This window comes from Diadema antillarum, unplaced genomic scaffold (assembly GCF_040938485.1).
Source record: "Diadema antillarum isolate AM-2024a unplaced genomic scaffold, OU_Dant_1.0 seq00000356_RagTag, whole genome shotgun sequence".
In the NCBI taxonomy this organism is placed as follows: domain Eukaryota; kingdom Metazoa; phylum Echinodermata; class Echinoidea; order Diadematoida; family Diadematidae; genus Diadema; species Diadema antillarum.
In genome coordinates, this window is record NW_027271362.1 from 1,057,893 (window position 1) to 1,080,535 (window position 22,643).

General features: G+C 38.4%; 1 protein-coding gene across 1 annotated transcript; it reads right to left on the bottom strand.

The window, feature by feature from the left end:
* Positions 1-565: 565 nt before the first annotated feature.
* LOC139731076 (uncharacterized) lies at positions 566-21,195 on the bottom strand. The gene is made up of 5 exons (XM_071641957.1): positions 20,451-21,195; positions 5,781-5,950; positions 5,098-5,329; positions 3,861-4,045; positions 566-763 (listed from the first exon to the last, which is right to left on the bottom strand). The coding sequence occupies exons 1-5, from the start codon at positions 20,932-20,934 to the stop codon at positions 566-568; spliced, it is 1,269 nt and encodes a 422-aa protein (XP_071498058.1). The 5' UTR covers positions 20,935-21,195.
* Between the last annotated feature and the right edge of the window lie 1,448 nt (positions 21,196-22,643).

The following is a 22,643-nucleotide window of genomic DNA, read 5'->3' on the forward strand; positions in this document are numbered from 1 at the left end:
AATCTATATAAATTATAGTTATCTTGTTATTCTTCTAAATCTTAAACAATACTTTTGAGATGATATTGAACATAGTCCTCACTACTATCATTCCCTATTCAAACTGGCGTTTCATAAAAGCAATAAAAGCAGCCAAACCAACCAGATATCTAATTTTATTTTCATGATGATGATATATTATAATCTATTTAAATTATAGGTTATCTTGTTATTCTTCTAAATCTGAAACAATACTTTTGAGAAGATACTATAGACATAGTCCTCACTATTATTATCCTCTATTCAAAGTGGCGTTTAATAAAAGTAACAAAAGCAGCCAAACCAGCCAAAACAAGTCCATCAGAATTCGATCACGAGATTCAAAAGAGATAATAGATCTGAGTGTTACCGCCGAGTAAACAACTCAATGGAGTCAGCATCCAATGTCACAACACTTGGAAATCGTTATGATTGTAATAAATAATAATTATTAAGAGATAATTATCAAATGTCTGTACCTATGATATGGCTTCATTTTAAGACGTACCAGTATTTTAATGTGATGATATGATTGACATGTTACCTTTTATGGTAAGGGGAAAGTGTGAAACATACCAGGGTAGTAACCAAGGAGTTCTGCCCTCAAATAGAAATGGTTCGTTCGACTCCCCAGATCAAATATCAGGCTCTGCGCCAGAAGTGGTACGTCTAAGTACGTCGTCCTTGAGGTTGTCTGGGCCGTATTTCCTTGAAATACAAAGGCACTTGACGCAGACTGCACTCTCTGTTCGTGTGGAAATTAAAAGAGAAACTGCTATATACAAAAATGGTAGATGGCGGAACATGAATCAACATAAAATCATGCCTGTTTATTTGTTTGTTTGTATGTATGTTCGATGTAATCTTATTAACATCATCAAATTTTAAGATTTATGACGAGCATGACGAGTGAGCACGGAATTGATACAACCATCATTCGGTTCCCATAGGCGATTATGAAATGGTTTAGCACAGCTGCTTGAGCGGCTTAGATGGAAAGGGACTGAGCTTTGGTCATTAAGTAACTTTTGGTGGCTTATTGAGGTCTCATTGACTTAATTCTCGTAGTGCTTGCTGCAAACTACGTTCGAATGTAAAGCTAAAGACAAGGGTTATGTACACCCCCATCCCACAGATACGTTTTCTCATTGGTCACTCGTCGGAAGCAAAGTATGTTGCTTCCGGCCAATCACCGAAGTGTATCGGATCGCGGTCTGATGAATCGATTTGTGTTAGTCGACTATCATTTCAGTGTCAGACATTTTGCGCGTGATTCTCATTAGACGATCTTACCTCCTCGGATCACCGCCCGACATGTCTGACACTGACCTGATAGTCCCACAATACTAGAGTCGGATTCATCAGACTGCGATCCAATACACTTCGGTTGGTGGTCAGAAGCAAATATCTCTACTTCCGATGAGTGACCCGATCAGAAAATATATATGTGGAATGGGGATGTTTTGTCGCGGTCTATGGGATTGCATTTTGTTTCCATTAAGGAGGAGGTCTTTGGTTTAACTCACTAGGGCACTGATCTACCCGTGAGCAAGACGTACACTGTCTTCATGCACAATTCTCCCATGTACCAGAATGAAACCAGTGATACCTGCTAAAGGAAACCAAGCGGTCATCCTGTGGATTGATAATGGATGCGTCGCTCTTGTTGCAATCTGGCTGATAAAAGGGAGCTTTAGATTTGCGACGCGGACGTTGAGGACGACGATTGCATTGGTTGTTCTCCTCTCTCCCTGCGTCGCGTTGCAAAGTAGCGTTAGCTAACGCAGAGACGCAGCCTACTGTACTTAGTAAAGTGACGTCCGCGTGAGATCATTGCGTCAAGTAGCTCTCTGCTGCGGTGTGAATTTATGCGGACGCAAAATATGGCCCAGAACCGACTGTGCAAACTCAGACGACGCGATGTCGATTTCTATAACCAAATATATTGTGCGCATGTGCAGAACATTGTTTTTCTTTTTCTCTCTGAATTTCATCGTCGCAAAAATCTAAAGCTCCCTATAAATCTCGAGGGGGGGGGGGGGGGAGGGGGATGGGCTGTAGGGACTGTTGACACCGTGCCGGATTGACCGAGAACAGTGACCAGGGCAAGAATGTGATACGCATAACACAACGATTTGAGCACATCGATTAGTTATAAAGGAAGTATATTTCAAGAAAACCAGACCAGCAAACAAACAAACAAACAAACAAACAACGAATAAAATAATGATAGTGATAGATAGATAAAAAAATAGAGCTAATTACACACCACAATAAAAAAAGGTTATTAAAAGTGGGACAGCTGTGACATGGTTAGGCCTACTATAATATCCCACATACGTTTGTTTGACCAGACCAGGTAAAGGTCGGTTAAGGCGCTCCAGCAGCTAGCAAGTTCTCATGGCACACATCCGAGCACATCGCACAATTATTGATACATCAGTATCGCTTTATATCGTCTTAAATCTAATGTAAGTCTCGTTCATTCGACTGCCGCTGACAGCGGTTGTACCGCCTGTGCTGTGATTATTAAACACGATTATAAAATAAAAATCTGCGTGGTTGATGGAATACATCTTTTTTTTTAATCACTAACTTCACGTTTGTCAATCGATGTGGGATAAAAAGCAAATGATCATCTCCGATTTCTCGGGCAGGGGATACAACCTAACATCATTGATCCTTAAAGGGATAGTACAGTTTTGGTTGAGATGAGAAATAGGCTTTCGAGTTTTTGCAAGATACCAAGAAAACACTTATGATATAGCACAGAGCATACCATTTTAAGAGGAATTCAAAGTTTATTTGATGAAAATCGGGTTTGCAATAACTGAAACATCCAAAAACAAAGTAAAACAAAGCGATGGTTACAAAGTGTGGGTCCCACACTTTATTAGAATCGTTCTTTTTTGGATATCTCAGCCATTTCAAAACCAATTTTTATCAAATAAACGTTGAATTCCTCATAAAATTGCATGCTCTTTCATATTTCATATGAGATTTCCCATTATATCACCTAAAAATGTTAGAAACCTGAAATTAGGTCTCAACCAGAACTGTACGATCCCTTTAAGGTGTTTATAAACCCTCGCTTGCGGCTCGGCTTGATAGACACCTCGCGGATCACCTCGGTGGTGTTAGGTTGTACCTTTAGTCCTTGCAGTCGATGATTATTTGCTTTTATAACGAGCGCAGTATTTTAGACATTAAAGTCACAGTACTGGTTGAGGTGGGGATTCATGTTTTGAATATTCCTAAGTGAGATAATGAGAAACCTCCTGTGAAATATGAAAGAGAATGTAATTTTAAGAAGGATTCAAGGGTTATTTGATGAAAATCGGTTTTCAAATGGCTGAGGTATCCAAAAAAAAGTGATAATAATAAAAGGTGACAGGCCACGCCTTTGATTAGGATCTCTTTGTCTCAGCCATTTCAAAACCGATTTTCATCAAACAAACTTTTGATACCCCTTTATAGAATTGCATGGTCTTTGACATCTCATAGAGTGGTATCTGAATATCTCACAAAACGTTAAAAGCTCAATCCTCACCTCGACCAGAACTGTACACACCCTTTAACATGATCAAATATTTGTTCATACAGTCCCATTCCAGGAAATCCGCAGTGTCAAACAGTCATTACATTGTAAAATGTGCACAAATAAAGGGGGAAAGCAATAAAAATGTAAAAGCAAATACATTAGATGCAGTCACGAGTAAGGTAGTGTACCAGAATAGACATGACGTTTACAGTGTTATAATAGGGTCATTGCGATGACTACGGCTGTATACAGCAACGCGTTAGAGACTTCAAGCAAATATGACAATATTTGAGTCATATACCTTGTATGAAGTCCATGGGTCACTGCCAACACGGGTTCGAATCGTGAAGTCATTCACGTACTGGCTTGAAGATCCTGTGGTTCGTATTGCCGTCAAGTAGAATGGCCTGCCTGCACTCAGGGTTCGAACCCCAGTTGAAGTTGATTGTATGGTCTTTGCCAGGATGACGTCATCCGTCCCATGATCTGATCGACGCATTGAGCAGAGTTAGAAGCAAAAAAGGAAACAATCTCAAATTCCCTAAATTTTACTTCAACGTTATATTCTTCAAATATACTGAGATTGAAATTTATTTTCCAAATGAGAGGGGATAGGAAATAAAATGGGTCTTATGAAATGTTACAACAATATAATTCTTATACAGTATAAAATAAAATATGCAATACAATTCACTGCTCCGCACATGTTGCTTTTTCTTTTTTCCATTCTTTTTACCCTACTAGGATCCCCTTGTAGAGTCACAATGCTAGCACAGACAGTTCAATGCGAAATTGCCCAATTTTGTGTATTATCATGTTTATTATTCACTCTTAGAGGCTGCCATCACCATCAAGCGCTTGCATTTTTTGTTCCCTACTCTTTACCTGGAAACAAGAGTATCGTCGATTCCTTTGATCTTATTGTCATCAAATTTAAACATTAAAAATTGTTGTGATTGCTATAATATAAATGTAATACTTTTCCCCTATTTTGCTGTCAGACACACGTGTTGTCATTTTCAAGTATGATTTTCTTGAAAAAATTGCAGAAATAAAATCAAACTGAAACTTAAACTTTCTAATCACATTAAAAATAGCAAGATCCCATTTTGCAAAAGTGCTTTGATGCCAAGATAATCGCTCTAGAACCAATATTTGCCCCATATTCATGCGCCGCTCTTATTTGCTTGAGAGAGGATTTGTAAACTTCACAGTATTTGGTTAACAAGGTTAACCAAATTAGCTTTAGATAACGGAGAGTTTCGGAATTTCCCAGATGAGACAGACGGCTTTTCTAACAAATGATACTTAGTTATTTCTTTTCATGCATTCCCCATGGTGCCTTTACCGCCCCCCCCCCCCCCCCACAAAAACACACACGCACATACTCTATTAACATATTATTTCTTTTGTTTCGTTATTCAGTTGTGATTGATGTATATCATATCTTATTTGCCTTTCAAGTCAATATTAGTCTACCATGATCTTGGGTTATATCGCTCTGATGTCGTGTATGCCGAGAAGGTCAGATTTCTTACCAGGACGACCCCCAGCAGCAACCAGCTCTCCTTGGAATGTGGCCACGTCAGAGATGACCGATACTCGACCACCGCTGCCTCCTCCCCCTGATCCCACTGAGCGACCACCGTTGGCCTCAATTCGTCCAGTCCCCTCCAACCGTGTGGCACTGATGAACACGCCTCCACCACTTCCACCGCCTCCTCCGGATGATGTTGCCGGGCAACCATTTGCGGACACAATCCCATCAATCTGAGGAGAAGACAGTGAGATTCTTTGTCATCAAAGATGTGTCTTTGTTTATCCATGTGAACACAAAAATGCACTTTTCCAACCAATGAATAGTCTGTGATTCAAAGTAGTTTTGTCACATGCCATGTCCAGCAATGAATTCAAGAATGCAAATTAAGATGTAACGCATGTGATTATGTTACAGATGTATGTGACGATAGTTGTTGATAAATAGTCATAGCACTGGTATTTTGTACAGTGTTACTGAGTGTACTTGTAATGAAAATGGCATACTGAGAATAGATCAAATCAAATCAAATCAAATCAAATCAGATCAGATGAAATCAAATCAAATCAAATCAAATCAAATCAAGAAAAAAGAGGGAGAGAATAACTTACAAGGAATAAATACGCAGACAACGTTTGAACCGACTAGACATGAAAAAACTGACAAAACAATGATAATGCCTACCTGTGCTTGTGTTGCTTGGACAATCCTGACAACTCCTCCTCCGCTACCACCGTTTGAACCTCCTCCGGGACTGCCTCTTTGGGTGGGGCTGGAAGAGTTTCCATAGCAACGGGCATCCGTAGCTCCCAAGAATGATCCAGTGGATTTTCCCCCTCGTCCCCCAAAGCTCCCTAGGGATGATAGTTTTACAAGAATGGTAGACTATAGAGATAGATAATGTCTTCATTTACGTCACCTATGTAATCATCTTCATCTAAACGTCGACGCATGTACGAATTAGTTCGTGTTCATGGTAATTTTATTGCCTTGAGATAGAGCATCCCAGTCTGCACAAACATAGCTCACGTAGGCTCTGCACGTTATTTGCGCTGTATCCCGTGACAACCGTGAAAATCAACAATGAAACTAAGAAACTGTTAAGGACTTTTAGAACTCATTGGATGTTTGCAATCTGACATTGCAATCGTAAAAATTGCGAACTGTATCCATTTTTATTCTGTGCGCCTCAGCAAATTTCACCGAGTTTGAAACAAGTCTAGGCAGGATTTGTTCGGGAAAGGAAAGTACAGACTCTGAGGATAAAAGAGAAATAAGAATATAGGCCTACGGAAAAGTATGCGTGCAGGGCTCGTGCAAATATTGCATAACCTGTGAAAGCTAGGCACGCATTTCTGTTTCGTGCAATCGCTTGCCTCGACTGTCTACAAGGCGGTGTGTTAGTAACTTGCTGAGCACCTGACGCACACGTGTCTATCATGCTTACAGACAGTAAACCAATTTTAGAGCGTCATGTATAATACTCGAGTGCTTTGTGTTATTCTGATAGCAGCCTAAGTTGTCATCTGTGGGGTGACACATGCCAACGTGGCGTTATTATGCGCGACTAAAACTCCTTTATAGTCTTAGTCAATACTATAATTATATCAAATGTTGATTTTGAGGAAATTCAAAAAAAAATCTAGCCGGTTGATGCTATGTAAGGCAATCTCTATGCTATAGAAAACTCACCCCTCCCCCCCCCCCCAAAAAAAGGACATTATACGCAAACTATTGTTTTTCAAAAAACGCTCTCCGTTTGTTTCACATATGCCTACTCTTCTGCCTTCTACTATCTTTAAAAAGAAAGTTCACTGTGTGTCCCGTTGTCCTGATGGGAAGAGCAGGATCAAACTGAATTCAAGAGAGTTACAAAAGTATATCAAAATCTGACATAAACCTGTCTTTTTATATGCAAATGATGCTGTATTTGGTAATTCAGGCTCATCGGCAAAACTCCTTTGAGCTTCTTCCCGCTTCCCACCCCCTCCCTCCACCATACTTCCAAAGCGTTCCCGCTTCTCCTGTCAATCAATTAATCATTTTCAGTTAAAATAAAGAATAGATCTAATCTTAAACACCCCCTCTAAAAAAATCCTCGCTACGCCTATGCAATCACAGCTGAGAAAAACTGGACAGTGAATAAAATAATGTTATTCGGCTTCTTGTTGATTGTACATTCACATTTTCTTTTGATGTGTCTTGTCTGAGTGTGTGGGTTTATTATGGAAAGGAATATGTTAAAAGCTGACATAGCTGAGAGGTTGCTTACAACATGTCAAAGTGTGGTCCGCGTATACATAGGGCCTACAATATATGCCATATCAAGAGGAAAAAAAAAGAAAATGCCATGGCGAAATATTCGGTCTGAATGATCAAAGCTCGATAATGCCGCTGAGTGGTTCCCATTTCAGGTTATGTAAATTAATCTTCCGTTACTTCTTTGCACTATGCATATGACACTGAGTCTTCACAGTATGATTTCAATAACATAGTCTTAAAAAGGACAAGCAGGAAATAGTACCGTTACAGCTGCTTGTGTAAATACACTTTTTTCCTGACAAGTGAAATATGGTTTACCAATAATTTGTTTGTATCGATCTCTATAACTCCTGTTAACACTGTCTTCACATTAAGGAATGACAAATACATATTCGTAAGAAAAGATTTTACTTAATTTCCTCCAAAATGTTTGTAACATCTTACAGTCCCACATAATGTGTTCAACCGTTTCATCCAAATGAATATAAATGAGAATATACTAACTTGATTTAAAGCAACTTATAGTTTACTGGTAATGTATGTTATCAAGTATCCTGAACTGAAATTCTCTGCTTCTTGCATCTGTTAATGCTTGCACTATAAGTTTGCGTGCTTTACATAATCCTGCTGTGTCATATCGAAATTAGAGTGCATTCTTAAAGTATTAATGGGCGTTTCATATTATAAGATTCTACTAATATATCATGAAAATACATGCTCTTTAATCGGGCTCTCAGACGTAAACGTTCTGGAAGGACGACAGTGTTTTTTTACGACTTTCTGCAATTCTGCACTAATTGATAAAACCTGAAATACTGTATTCTTTTTAACAGCAGCACACATGCAGAATACCTTGTAACCTCAAGTAATCATTGCTATCAATACCAATTTCTTCTTGCAAAGCTCGAAAATATTTGAGGTAATGAACCTCCAGGGCTAATGTTTAACAGAGTTATACCTTTGGCCTTTAAAACATTATTCTGTAGAAATCATCTTTTTATCAATTTTTGTGTCAACATTGTTCCAAATCATCTATGATCATATAAACATAGAAATTTAGAAATTCGTAGAATCCCGTAGTTTGATAGATTTCCATTAGTGATATAAATTGGTCTCTGTAACACAAATGAAAATTCTACGAGGCATTATAGAAGGCAATGAGGTCATCACCTCATGTCTTCCCCGTTCGTTGTGTATTTTATGCCTTAAAGTCTCAAATCATAATTTTTATCTCCTTCCCACAAGAAACGAGTATTCAAAATTTTTGCTGAAACATTACAATTACTTAACCGTTTGATGTGAAGGATATCATTATTCCCTTTTAGGTTCATGTCAAAAAGACATTTATCGCGGAGTTGTACGCTAAAAGCGAATATAGACGTCGGATGCCATTACATCAACATATCAATTAATATTTCTACTATCGCCTAAGCAACTGCCCAGGATTTTTTTTTCTCTCTCTCTATTTGATATTGTTCTATGTTACTGTATAGGTATTTCCCCTTTTATTGTTGCATTTGTTTGCGCACTTGTACATCTTTCGTTGTTTTTGTAGTTACCTTGTACCTTTCTTTATTGTTGTATTATGTTTGTTCACAAATTTGCAGAAGAACAGGTTTGCTGAAGCAATATGATCAAATAAAACGAACTGAAACTGAACGTAACTAAACCAATATCAGGCAATTTGCCTAAACGTGCTTACTTTCCTGATTTCTTTTGTAAGATTTGGACTTGAACCCTGAATGTGAATCTTCTCTAAGGCAAGAGTAGTAGTAAAGTTCAACCTTAGTGAATCTTTTCTTCTCCCTCTTCGTTTCCTCTACTTGATTTGCTCTGTGACTTGATAAAAGAGTTATGAGGGCCAATTATTGCCTATCTGAAGGTGTGTACGTGAGCGCAGGGCGTATGTTAGTATGACCTTGGACCTGGTCAGACATGGATGTTCATCGCTCGTTAATTAATTAAAACATCTGTTTATGTCAAAAGTGCCACAAAAACATTTAAACATGCTTTCCTGCTTTAATATCATTATCACCGCCGACAACCAGCGTGAGTAAAAAAAAAAAGAAAAAAAAAGGACGGCGTTCTGAGAAATCTAAAAACCATACGCGCAGAAGATAGTATATTATAACTCCCTTAAATCAAGAAACAATGCATGTGCAGTTGTTACATTGGTAACATTAGTAGAACAAATCAGTGAAAGTTTGAGGAAAATTGGACAATTGATGCAAAAGTTATGAATTTGTAAAGTTTTGGTGTTGGAACCGCTGGACGAGGAGACTACTAGAGGTTATGACATAATGTGTGGACAACAATATGAAGAAAATATAAAGAAAATTAAAAAAAAAATCACTTTCCTAGCATAGTGAAAGAGCACGTGACTAACCAGTTGCTAACCGCTTTCAGAAAGCAGGGGGAATAATAATTGCTACCCTTAACATAAGTCAGTATCAAGTTGATGGAATGTGTAATTTTCATGAAAAATGATTTTTGTGGAATTCCCTTAATATTTTCTTTATATTGTTGTCCACACATGACGTCATAACCTCTAGTAGTCTCCTAATCCAGCGGTTCGAACACCAAAACTTAAAAAATTTGTACATTTTGCATCGATTGTCCGATTTTCCTCAAACGTTCACAGATAATATGTTTTACTAATGTTGCTGCTTTCACTCAATCCACATTTCTCTTTGGGTTTGGATTTCCTTTAACACTTTTATGACAGGAAAATTGTCATGTTTTCAGGTTTTCCGCTCCCTATCGGTGTTTATTCAAAGGCAGTCGAGATCTGAAGAGGCACTTCAGCCAAAAAAAAATTGATATGATTGCATAGAAGGAAACGGTTCTTTTGTCAGTGACTATGCAAGACTACACAATCGTCATTGTCCAAAAATCTGAATGTATACATTAATATGTACATAATGGTGGCGGCGGTGATAATGGGATCAAAAAAGACCTTCGTTGTTCTAGTCCATGTGCGTAGTAGGTCCATGGTATCTAGACGTTTTAGGCTGTATTTGGCTGTTAACTCCCTGTTTTCTTCATGCTGAAGGTCGGTGTACGATTATACTCTACAATGCAGGAAAGATCTTCTTGATTCTTTGCTTTGCGACATAAAAATCTCTTTACACAACCCATCACGTTTTTCATGTTTAGTTCGACCAACAAAAATTTAGGTCAATACGATTTTTGTTCATATAATTTTATAGAGCAGCATCCCATAAACAACGCTTGATTATTACACTAAATCATTTCGCGAAACATTCTGGCCGGTGTGCTATGACAATTCTGGGGTTTGTTTGATGTAATGTTCGAAATGATGAGCAACAGTCTGACAGTGTTGTAAGTTTAGCCAATGACATTGAAATGGTAGAGGTTCCAAGATCATATCTCCATCAGCTAAGATTAAGATTGCTGTTGACGCTATTTCTGTGTGCTACCGAATAACAACAAGCATAACTACATAGACTAGTTAAGTATAATTTGTTCTACGCTTTTCTTTCTTTGTTTGTTTGTTTATTTGTTTGTATTTTCCAGCCAGCTATTTTTTCAATGTAGTGTATGATACCAAACCTTATTGATGAGCACATTGATAAAATTATTCACTTCCAACTAGCTTCCCTACTTGCAGCAAGTCTTCTGCGAACTTTCTTAAAAAGTGTAAAGATAGCCGGTGTCAGCATTAACAAATAGGACCCTCAACTTTTCTTTTTTTTTTCTTTGAAGAACCTAGTCACTGTTTTTCTTTTCTTTTCGGTTGTTCTTGTTGGTTTTTAGCCAAATGTGTTTGGAATATAGCGCTAAGATTTAAAAGAAGAGTTTTATGTGTAGGTTTATTGATTTTGTGATTTATATTCGTATATCTAAGATAGGGCCTCTTCCACGTCAAGCTCTGTTTATGATGACGGTCCTCTGTATTGATTTCTCCTTTGTTCATATATATATAAATACAGTATGCCTTAACATGTTACTCTCATTCATATGTTATTACAGACTGATGTTGTTATGAAATTGAAATTTCTTATGTTGATTTGTATATTATGCTCTCCTTTTTTTGTTGCATACTCTATATCACTTTTTTTTCATTCGTTGTTGTAGTTGGAGAAAGAAAATGCAGAAATAAGCCAAACCAAACCAAACAGCAAGTCATTATGTGGAATGTGATCATGGTGATATACCGAAATAGGTGCCTGGTCATGTCGACATCTACCCGCCACGTGCTACCCGCAACATGTATGAACCCGTTATAATGTCAGTAACCCGGACTTCAAACTTGCAATGGGGTTAACCATAAAACTACTGTAATTCCATATGAGATTTTAATCTACTCTGCTCGTTTACGTGCAATTATGCAGTTGCATGCAGTCAAAAAAAGACCAAGATTGTTTTCACTGCGTGTACCAAATAGGCCTAACCTTATAAGGTATAAGGCATGAACACAGTATGACGTAAATGGTGATTGGCGAGGGAGTGAATACTCAGTATACAAAACATAATGTTCCTTCTAAAGGGTTTGTAATGTTATAAATTGAGAAATACACTACATTTGCCAAAATATCGAATTCAGCTCTACGGTCAAAACATTCTGTACATTCCTGATTACCATGACTATAGAATCTACGACATTATGGAAAACAGTCGACATGAATACTGGTGTGCGACTGGTCACAATGCAGTCATTTCATTAATGCAGAGTCGAACTCTCTAAACTGCAAGCAGTTATCAATGGTTATATCATGGTAACACCATTGCAGCATCACGCTGGCTTCCGATGATAGACGATGATGTGTATTTGAGTCGATCATGAAATATCACATAAAGTATAACATAATTTTTCCCCTACCTAATTTGGTTTCATTTTAGTTGAAATCGTTTCATTTGACTTTGTTTTATATCGGTTTGTAGTTTCTTAAATTCACAGAGACTCCAATCCCAAGCACCTTCTGATCTGGAGATTCTCCCGCCCGAAACCCCTAGCAAACGGGAGACTCCAAGTTGATGTGTGCGAAGCATGAAGTTCCAAGGGTTCTAGATGTTCTCTGGTGCTATATAAGGCTTATTTTTTCAACATACGATAGCAATAAGTAAGAAATCCTTTCCACCGGGAGACACAGAGCCAGGGCGGGAGAAATCAAATCTCAAACGGGAGAACGGGAGATTTTGCAAAAATGGGCTTTCGGCGGGAGATCTCCCGTCGAAAACGGGAGAGTTGGAGTCTCTGAATTCATCATTCGCTTTCTTATGTATTTTCTGAGTATACCATAATCATTGTAGTATACAAGCTTTGCTTTTTAGTGGGACCCATTTCCATTCCCATTCTTATCTGATTTGTACTCGGTATATTATGGATATAATGTATATATATATATATATATATATATATATATATATATTATATAATCATGTTTTCTTCATTTTGTTACTCATTTTCACATGGGTTTTTTTTTTTTTGGTAATTTACGTTTTTGCAATTATTACAAATATGTTCTGCTTATACATTAATTTCTCTGTTTATTTGATGGAAATCAAGAACACATTTGAACTTTGAACTTTGAACTTGAACATAATGAACTAGAAAACCGCCTGGTCTATAACTCATAGTTGTAACATGCCAGTAGACAGACCCTTGGGAGCTATATAGACATTTCAACAAAAGGGACGTCATGTTTGTGTGAACACTAGAACAAAGGCGGGTTGGACTGTTAGATCATGACGCTGTTATGTATGTGAAAGCGCATGTCCAATAGAACAAAAAAAAAAAAGAAGAAAAGAAACACACTCATAAATGCACACACTCGTGCACACACACACATACACATACACTTTTTTTTTTTAAACCGGCTACTTCTGTTACATCAAAAAAGTTGGAACGACAGATTTCATTTCGACAAACTTTTGTTATGACCAAACAGTTCGTTTCAAACCTGTGTTGCAAAGTAAGCCCAAACCAGTTTTGTTACTGAATATGGCTTTAACAAAACAGAGTTTTGTTCCCTTCGCAACGCTTCATAGTAAGAGAATTTTGTAAGTGTGACATTAAAATGATGGTTTCAACAGCGCTGTAGTAATGGATGTAGACTGCGATGTAATCTTCAATTCATCCCGCAACACAGCAATCTAAATATCAAAGTTTATCAAAAGCACGATTTTTTTTTCCGGTTGCAGCTGATTAAACTTTTCTGTATCTAAACGCAAGATCAGATAGGAGAAAATGTTCGCATATAATCAAGTGATGAAAACGGTATGTTCCGTCTGATCATGGAGTAAAAGGATGGGCAAAGTGGCAAATTTTAAGAGTTACAAGCCAGACCAAAATCGGAATTCTTCGTGATTCCACCATTCCTATTGCGAAGTACAGTTTACTGTAGCCAACTTTCCCGTTTTCTTATTTCTTTTGATTTTAGAGATAGCGTCTGGCTTGCGACTAATCACTGCTAATTGACAAATTGCCCTACATCGACATAAATAAGCACCGAATTGCAGTGCTTTAGTAGTAGCCATGATAAAAGAAATCATGGGAGTACATACTCGAGTAGGATTCGAACCTATACGACCTCCGGATCTCCGGACAGGCGTCATCTCCACTATGGACCACCGAGCTTCTGCCCGACAGCAAGTGTTGGTTCTTATCCTTATATAATTTCATGAATTTGAAAGCGTCTGGCTTTTTTTAAAAACAAATTTATATGATAAGTGCACCGAGCAGCCAATCCTGTTGGGCATGCCCCAATAAGACTGAATATGTAGTGCAGTGTACATCAAAATGTTATATACTGTATACAATATGTAGTCTCTTGTATAAAATTTTGATAGTTATTTGTAAGTGCTGAAATTAGCCTCAAGCAACTCAAAGCCATGCCTAGAAAATCAGAAAACAGATAAATCTAACGGAGCAAAAATTGTTACATCAGATTAATTTCCGTATTTTCATCAATCGCAATATACTGCAAGAGATATTGTCATTTATACAATGTTATAATAGGGCAATTTTTAGCATTTCCCAAATTTTGCACTGCATGAAACTGCAATGTGTGTATATAATATTATATATAATGTGTGAAAGTAAAGTATGATGTGTACGGGAAAAAATGAAAACTGAAAATGCATGATTTTACATTAATCAATAAGTTTCCGTTTGTCGTCTTGCCAAAAGATGAATTAATCTTTCTATGTTGTTATTTCCTATGTTTCCATCTCCATCTCCAAAAAGTCCGGTGTTAAATAGTGAACACCGAGCTGGTGTTAAATTTTCGGTGCTCATTTATGGTGTTAAATTAACACCTACGGGTGTCATTTCCAAATTTCAAACTGTTTTTTGAAGAGTTTCGTAGTAACTGCACTTGTTGATTTTTAATTTAAACAAGACGATCAAGAATTTTACATTAAAATACTAGATTTTTGAAAAAATGTGAAAATAAATTTACACCAAAGTAACACCAGCTGGTGTGGTCCCTTATTGAAGCTGGACGGGTGTTAAACCATTGATATTAACACCAACAAATATCAAATCAACACCATGTGGTGTCATTTTTGAATTAACACCAGTACAGTGTCAAAATAACACCAGGTACAGTGTCAAATTAACACCACGAAGTGTCAGGTGAACACTTTTCAACACCACCACAGTGCATTTTTAACACCTGTGGGTGTGGTCCTTTATTGAAGTTTGATCGGTGTTAGATTTAACACCCGTGGTGTTAAATCTAACACCGATCTTTTTACAGTGCGAGTAGGCCTAAAATATAGAATGTGTTGATCAAAGTCGGTGTGATAATGGAAAATGTGAGGCTGTATTGTAGGTGGCCTTCAATTCATTGTCCCCCCCCCCCATATTATATAAGATTGACATAGTTACCAGATTGTAACTCACCAATGAAAAGCTCCTGTTTGAGTCCTGATTGTCGTTTGTCTTTTTGCTATCATCTCGTGTGATGAAACAAAGCACTTCAAAAGACATGACAAAAGGCATGTCACGCCATCACTAAATTCTGCCCTTACGGTTGGTGCTCTACAATGCAGTATGTCAAAAAAAAAAAATTACAATCGCATTTTCGCATTGCTAACACCCAATATGTTTAAGCTGTCTAAATGCTACTCCAGGGTCTTAAAATATAGCATCTTAGCTCTATTGAGCAGAAAACCCCATTCAATTTGGTTTAGCGGTCACAGAGAAAGTAAGGATCGTTGTAAAGCATGTCATGAGACTGATTCTTCCAAGTTTAACGCTTGGATGCTCTTGGAACAGCATATTAAAACACAACAGACAAAACGTGGAGGGAAGAGATTCCTGACAATCTCTACAAAATTCCTCATTTCTCTTTTACTACTGAAGCAAATCGAATTGGGTTTTCTGTAAGGTGTGGACAATGAGTTATACTTTCACACCCTGAAATTGTATTTGGATTGATTCACTGTTTATAAAGTTATCGTTGTGGAGGGTACCGTTTTATTTCTTCTTCTTCTTCTTCTTTTTTGGGGGGGGGGGGAGGGACATACGGTACACTCCAACCCACCTTCACCCTGAGACGACCGCTGTTGTCATAGAGCGCGATCTTCCCTCCCCATTGTCCATTGTCACCTTTAACATCTATCACAAAGCGAGACCTTTCTTTTCTTCCCCCCCCCCCCCTACGAACAAATGAATTCAGCTAGAACATCTAGGTATTTGCACCATACTGTTTACATTTCCCATCACGATGTTTTCAACGCTGGAATTTTCATGTGGGCCTATACACGTTTTGCCTGGGAATATTACCAGCAACTTTTCAACACAATACGTGTTCAAAAGAAACCATAGGGCTCATAACATATTTCACTCAACGGAGTAATTTATATTTAGGCCCTATCACCTTCCAATTACTCGAATAGTTTTCGCTGTAAATGCAATTATTATTACAAGAACGCAAGAAGCAGAATGATTTACCCTTGATAACAATACAATTTATTCAACATCTCTTCAAAATGTTTTCAAGCGTACATTAAAATAATTCCTATTGAATGATTACTCCTATATACCGTATACCACTGTCTTACTCAGGTTCCATAGCATGGAGACATGATGTATATTTTGCGTACTCTGGCATGTGCATTATAATGTATGTATTCAACTCCCCCTCCCCCTCCCCCCCCCCCCCCCCCCTTGGGCTGCCACGTGAAAATGTTATGTGCATTGAAAAGCTCCAGTCAGCCGATTTATTTTCGCCAGAATTGGCAGCCAAAAATATGAAGACCTTCTTTTGTTTACGGTATTGTTTGCTTGTCAGTCGATTTGGGAGAGAAGAGGAAAAAAAAGTGAAGACTTTCTTTTTTTGCTTGTCAGCCGATTGTTTTTTGTTTTTGTTTTTGTTTTGCTTGAATTGGCAGCAGAGAATGTGATGGATGCCTATTCTATTTATTTATTTTTTTTTCATTTATTAATCCATTTTTTTTTTTTTTGCCTGTCAGCCGATTTGGGGAGAGGAGTGGCAACAGAAATTTGAAAACGTTTTATTTTTTGTCTCACTCAGTGTGTGTGTGGTGTGTGTGTGTGTGTGTGTGTGCGCGCGTGTGTGTGTGTGATTTTGTGTGTCTTTTTAATGTTTTTCCGCTTGTCAACCGATTGGGGAGAAAATTCTAAGAGGAGTTCAAAGTCTATTTCATTGAATATCGGCTTTGAAATGGTTGAGATATCTATAAGCAAAGTAAAGCAAAGTGATCCTATAATAAAAGGTGGGTTTCCACCCTTACTAGGATCGCTTTGTTTTGGATATCTCAGCAATTTCAAACCCGATTTTCATCAAATAAACTTTGAATTACTCGTAGAAGTGTATTATGCTCTTTCATTACGTCATAAGAAGCTTCTCATTATCTCACAAGAACGTTGGAAGCCTGAAACCCCATCTCGACCAAAACTATACCATCCCTTTGAACTTTAACTTAATTTGTATAGCTCAATTTCCTTCATGTTTTTCTGTTCTTTTACAGGAGTATAATATCAGCATAAATGACAGTTGAGCGTGACCCCTCCCCCCTCTCCGTTACAGCTCATGTTAGAACATAATATAGGTAGCAATATACTTCCATTTCTAATAAAATCACATTTGATATACCGCGGTTCGAATGAGATCCCCTAAACCTTACTAAATCATACTCTTAATCCCCATTTCAAGAAAGCCTTTCAAACTATCATAGTAACCGCGACAACGTTCGGATAGCGTCCGGTATTTTTTTATATTAGTATTTTTTTCTTACCCTGCCTGTTACCCCGTAAAAAAGACGAGGTCTCACAATTCTCCTTCTCGCCATCTCGCATTCTTCGATATGAAAAGGCGAGAATACGAGATCTCATATCTGGTCTTCTCGAGTACTCGAGTCCAAGAATGCAGGAATATGAAATCTCATAGTCATATCTTACCTTCCCGCCTATCAAGAATACAAGATCTCACATTCTCCTTCTCACCATCTCGCCTTCTTTGAAAGGAAAATACTGAAAAGACTAGATTAATTTTCATATCTTGCCTTCTTCCCTTCTTCAACCCGAGATGTCCTGTGGATCTCTCCTTCTTTTCTGACCCGTGATGTTAAGAAGAAGAGATCTCACAATTCTCCTTATTGCCATCTCATTTTCTTTGATATGAAAAGGCGAGATGAAGCGGTCTCATCTAGGGTCTTTACGAGTACTCGAGTTTAAGGATGCAGGAAGATGAAATCTCATATAGTGACATCTCACCTTTGCTTGGAACAACTGATGCAATATAAGGAAGACAAGATCTCATACCTCGCCTTCTTGCTTTCTCGAACATGGGGGTATTTCATGAAGTGTTTTGTTGGATATTTTTTTCTGACAATATTTTTTTTTTCTCAGCCAGTCAGATGCAAGGATTTCAGTAGTTTATAACAATGATTTATCAGGAAAAAATCCGACAAAATTCTTCTTGAAATCCCCTCCCCTCGAGGTGTCGAGAGAATAATTATGAGTCTCATTATCATCTCATCACCTCGCCTTATCGAACCAGGAAAGATCAAGAGAGCGAGGAATTTCTTCTTTCGGTGACACTTAAAATCTTCTGTGAGAATTAACACCGCATAATCCTGACAATATTCATCGACCTTCAAGTGCACTGTATTAAGTTCACACAATCCTTGTTTTCATTGTCATGAATGAAAAGATCAACGCAAAGGAATGCTGTTAAAATGGATATCACCGATGAAACATTATGTAACACTCCCGAACTGAAAGCTACGAAATGATACAAGAAGAAACGGGGACGGGGGTTAACACGAAATCGACTAGTGTATGACAACACATGAACACAATACAATTAAAAATGTAAATACAAATAGAGCACAACAGTGTACTGTTCCTGGGAGATACAACTTGACTGTCGAAGACAAAACAACGAACAAACAAGGAAACAACAACAAAAACACACACGCTTTGTTGGAAATTCAGATGTGGGAATTCTATACGACAGTCGCGATCTCTGTTATCATCTGTAATTTCAACACACAGCTCTAAGGAAAGATAAGTAGGGCAGGCATAAAGGTAGCAACATTCAGTTAAAACTGCATTCAACCTGTTTAGCACGTACCGAAGGCAGAGGACGTGTTTTGAGCCGGTCGAGAAATGTTCATAACATAAAGAGAAATAGAGTGAGGAAAATATAAACTACACACACAAACAGATGAATAAAAATACGGGAGAGCTTAAAAAGTACAGTACACCGAAAACCACATAGGTGAAGTTTTAAGCATTCCCCATTGTTTTAATTGTCGGCGTTGTGAAAACCGTTATCACTTGAATTTGCTTCTAGGTTGCATATTACAAGCATTAAACATATTACATTTCATTTTATTTCTTCCCCTGTTTGCTTGCGGTCTTCTTGATAATCTGACGCTATTAACTTATAAAAAAAGAACCAAAAATCCACACCGGTGTACTTCAGTGTGTTGATCTCCCTGTATTGTTGTCCGCAAAGTTTCCGGACGTATCAACAAAATTTTCTCCTCTTCCTCTTCCCCTTATACCGCGATCAAGGCCAGCAAATGGCAGGCGGAAATCCGATGGTGAAAGTTAAAACACAGGATCCTGTTGTGTATGCGTTTTCGAGTTCAATTCTGTCGTAAAGATGAAGACTAGGATTTTATTTTGAGAAACTGGTGCCCTAGACGGCAATTAATCTTCAAAGTAAGTTTATATGTACTGTAAATAGCACATTAACAAACACAGAAAAAAAATGATCCGTTATGTGTGTTCGTGTTTAAATTCATACTTGCACGTAAAACTGTTTGGGTGTGTGAAAAAAAAATGTTATGGCTGTTTCTTTCAGTTGTGTTATTTTCACTGGACGTTTGGTTCCATGCCAGCAAAATAATCAATTGACGAGTTGTATCGCAAAACAATAAGCTAACTCAATTCTTGTTAAGTTGAGATATTTGAGTTTAAAGCTGCTTAAAAAGAGAGGAAATAATATGAAATACGGAATATCTTTAGTCATAACTTCAAGAATATTCCTTGTTATGCTCTACAAGTAGGGCATCACTAGAAACGTGAATACATCTGTATTACTCTATCTGACTTAAAACGTTTAAAAATGACTTAGTCCTACGTGTCTCGACTTTTTATACCTTGTCATTACGGGACAATACACTTATGTTCATAAGTACAGGTCATGATAAGGGAATGCATTAATTTTTTAGTGTTCTAAAAATAAAGCAAAATATGTAAAAATGAAGGATTATAAAAATCAACTTATATTGCCTGTCTCATCAACAATCTTGCTCAAAAATTCAGTGGTCTTTGCAACACATTTTAGCAAGTTATGAAGTCATAATAGTATCATGATTGCATTTGAAGTCTCTTGTGCATGAATAATGCAAAGATTAATCACATCACATGCCAAATACTTCCTGTAATAAACTGTTGGAGGTAATCTACACAATCATGTTTAACTTAATATCCGTGAGAACATAGCTTGTGTTGCGGTTCTTGCAGTTGTTTTCGTCGTCTTTGTTTGTTTTGTTTTGCTTTTGTCTTTGTTTTTTGTGATAAAGTAGGTCTTGCAAGTCTGGGAAACAGTATCAGATTTTGTTTTAGTTTGTCCAATTTCTTACCTCCTGAACCGGAAATAGAGCCTCTACCCGGACCGTTACCAGGGGTAAAGCCTTGCCCGTCAGCCGAAATCCATCCGGAAGAGGCGAGGATCAATTGATCAACGACGAGATCCTCCTCGAAACGGATAATGAGCTCCCCTTCCACAATGAGCGTGGCGCTTCCAAGGTCTGGTGCGATGTCGAGTTCGCATCGCTGGTTGGCGCCAACCGTGATCGGTGTCTGTGTCGAGCTGAAGTCTGGGCAGCTAAGATGAGGGTTTGAGATTCCAGCTGACCCCGGACAGGTGCTCAAAGCAGACTGGACGCCGAGGACGACCAAGGACGCGACCACGATCAGTTTCCAAGTCAATGACATCGATGCGTCGTTACGGAACAAAATGTTTCGAGCATCCGCGCAACGGCGCGATGGCAAGTCACGAGCGTTGGAGGTAACTCGGCCCTGGCCCTGCTCAATCAGGGGAAATCCCCTCTCTCGCCAATCCATTGCTACCTAACGGCAGCCAGTGCTTGGATGTGTAATTTCCCCCAAAAGTTTGCCCGTCAAATAGGAAAAAATGTTTTTAAATTAGTTGTTTTTTCCCCCTGACATCAGTGCTGCCAAGATGAAACTTGTGAATTAATTCTACATTGCAGCGATTTCTACTGATTCGGCAAGTCGGAAGCTCTTTTCGCAAACTCAATCCTAACTTCGCAATCATTCACTGTTGCCAAGACAAATCAAAGGTTTGGCGTTGTTTGTCGAACATAATAGGAGGAGCTAAAAAGTGCGTCTCTCGCTGTATACCACCCACCATAAGGCTGTCACTGACAGATCGAATCAGATGCGTTTTAGTATCTAACCTGCGCATGCTCAGATATCACTAGGCCCGGATGTAAGACGGGATCGGGAGGAGCCTAATCACTACTTGAAACGACCGTAATAAAATTAGCACTGATGTAAATCTTGGAGGGAAATATTGTTGGGTGAGAATATATTCGTCCATGTGTGTCAAATGCCCTTTATTATACGATCCCCCCCCCTACACACACACACACAACACAAGAATACAACAAATCAAAGATTGATGACAATGAACAGTTACTATAATGATAATGCAGTAAACAATAATGTTCTCTACTATGATTATGGTTCCCGCTATTATTGTATTGCCAATACTATTATTATCTGCGACAGACACTAATGCAACATTCAGGTGTGAGTTTCTTTCAATGAGTCTCCCTCTACAAATTAAATTTTGTTTTGATCGCAACTGCTTATCTGTAAATTAACAATTATGTCAGGAAAAAATTACATATCAACAGTTGCGATCTTAATCTATAAAGACACTCAGTCGTGGCGAGTGGTTTTTGCGGCACGGAGACGAACGCAACACGCTGCCTCCCCCATTCTGTATCAAATGTAGTGACCCCCGAATGAGAATAGCGCTGGCTCAATGGGTCAGCGAAAATACGATAGGCTACAAGAGAGCTCCCTGTGCTTATCTCCTAACCCAAAATGGCTATGCTGTCCCAGCGAGCCACGAGAGCTTCCGAATGGACGCACACTCTCAGTGCGCATGCACATGAAGAGAGGCCGAAAGAGCCACGCGTCTTCTGGCCTCTCTCCTCCAATCACCGCAGCTCGCGGTGACAATATTTGTGTATGACGCGTACACACACACGCACACACACACACACACACGCCGCAGCGTCTTCTGGCCTCTCTCCTCCAATCACCGCAGCTCGCGGTGACAATATTTGTGTATGATGCGTACACACACACGCACACACACACACTTGTCTCAGTGGTAGCATTGCGCAATTGCATGCACAAACTTCGGTCGTTCGGAGTTTACGTACCATTAGGGATGGCGATCGGCTGCCTTTAACAAATCCAATTTGTAGAGGGAGACAAATTGAAGAAACTCACACCTGAACCTTCACCCGTATGTCTTTCTTTCAACTAATGCAACATTACATGTATAATTTCATTCTGACATTCCTGATATCTCATAGTATTATAATCGTTGATTTTGATTGATTCATATTGGGGACATACACATTTAATACATTCAAGTGCTCTACAATATAGTGGAGAACTTCGGCGTGGTACCTACACACCTTGAAGTAATAAACCGTCCCATACGCTAATTAAGTCACCATCTTTTTGGTTCGTTTTATTTGCTCAATAGTACAGAAGCACCAATACTGTAA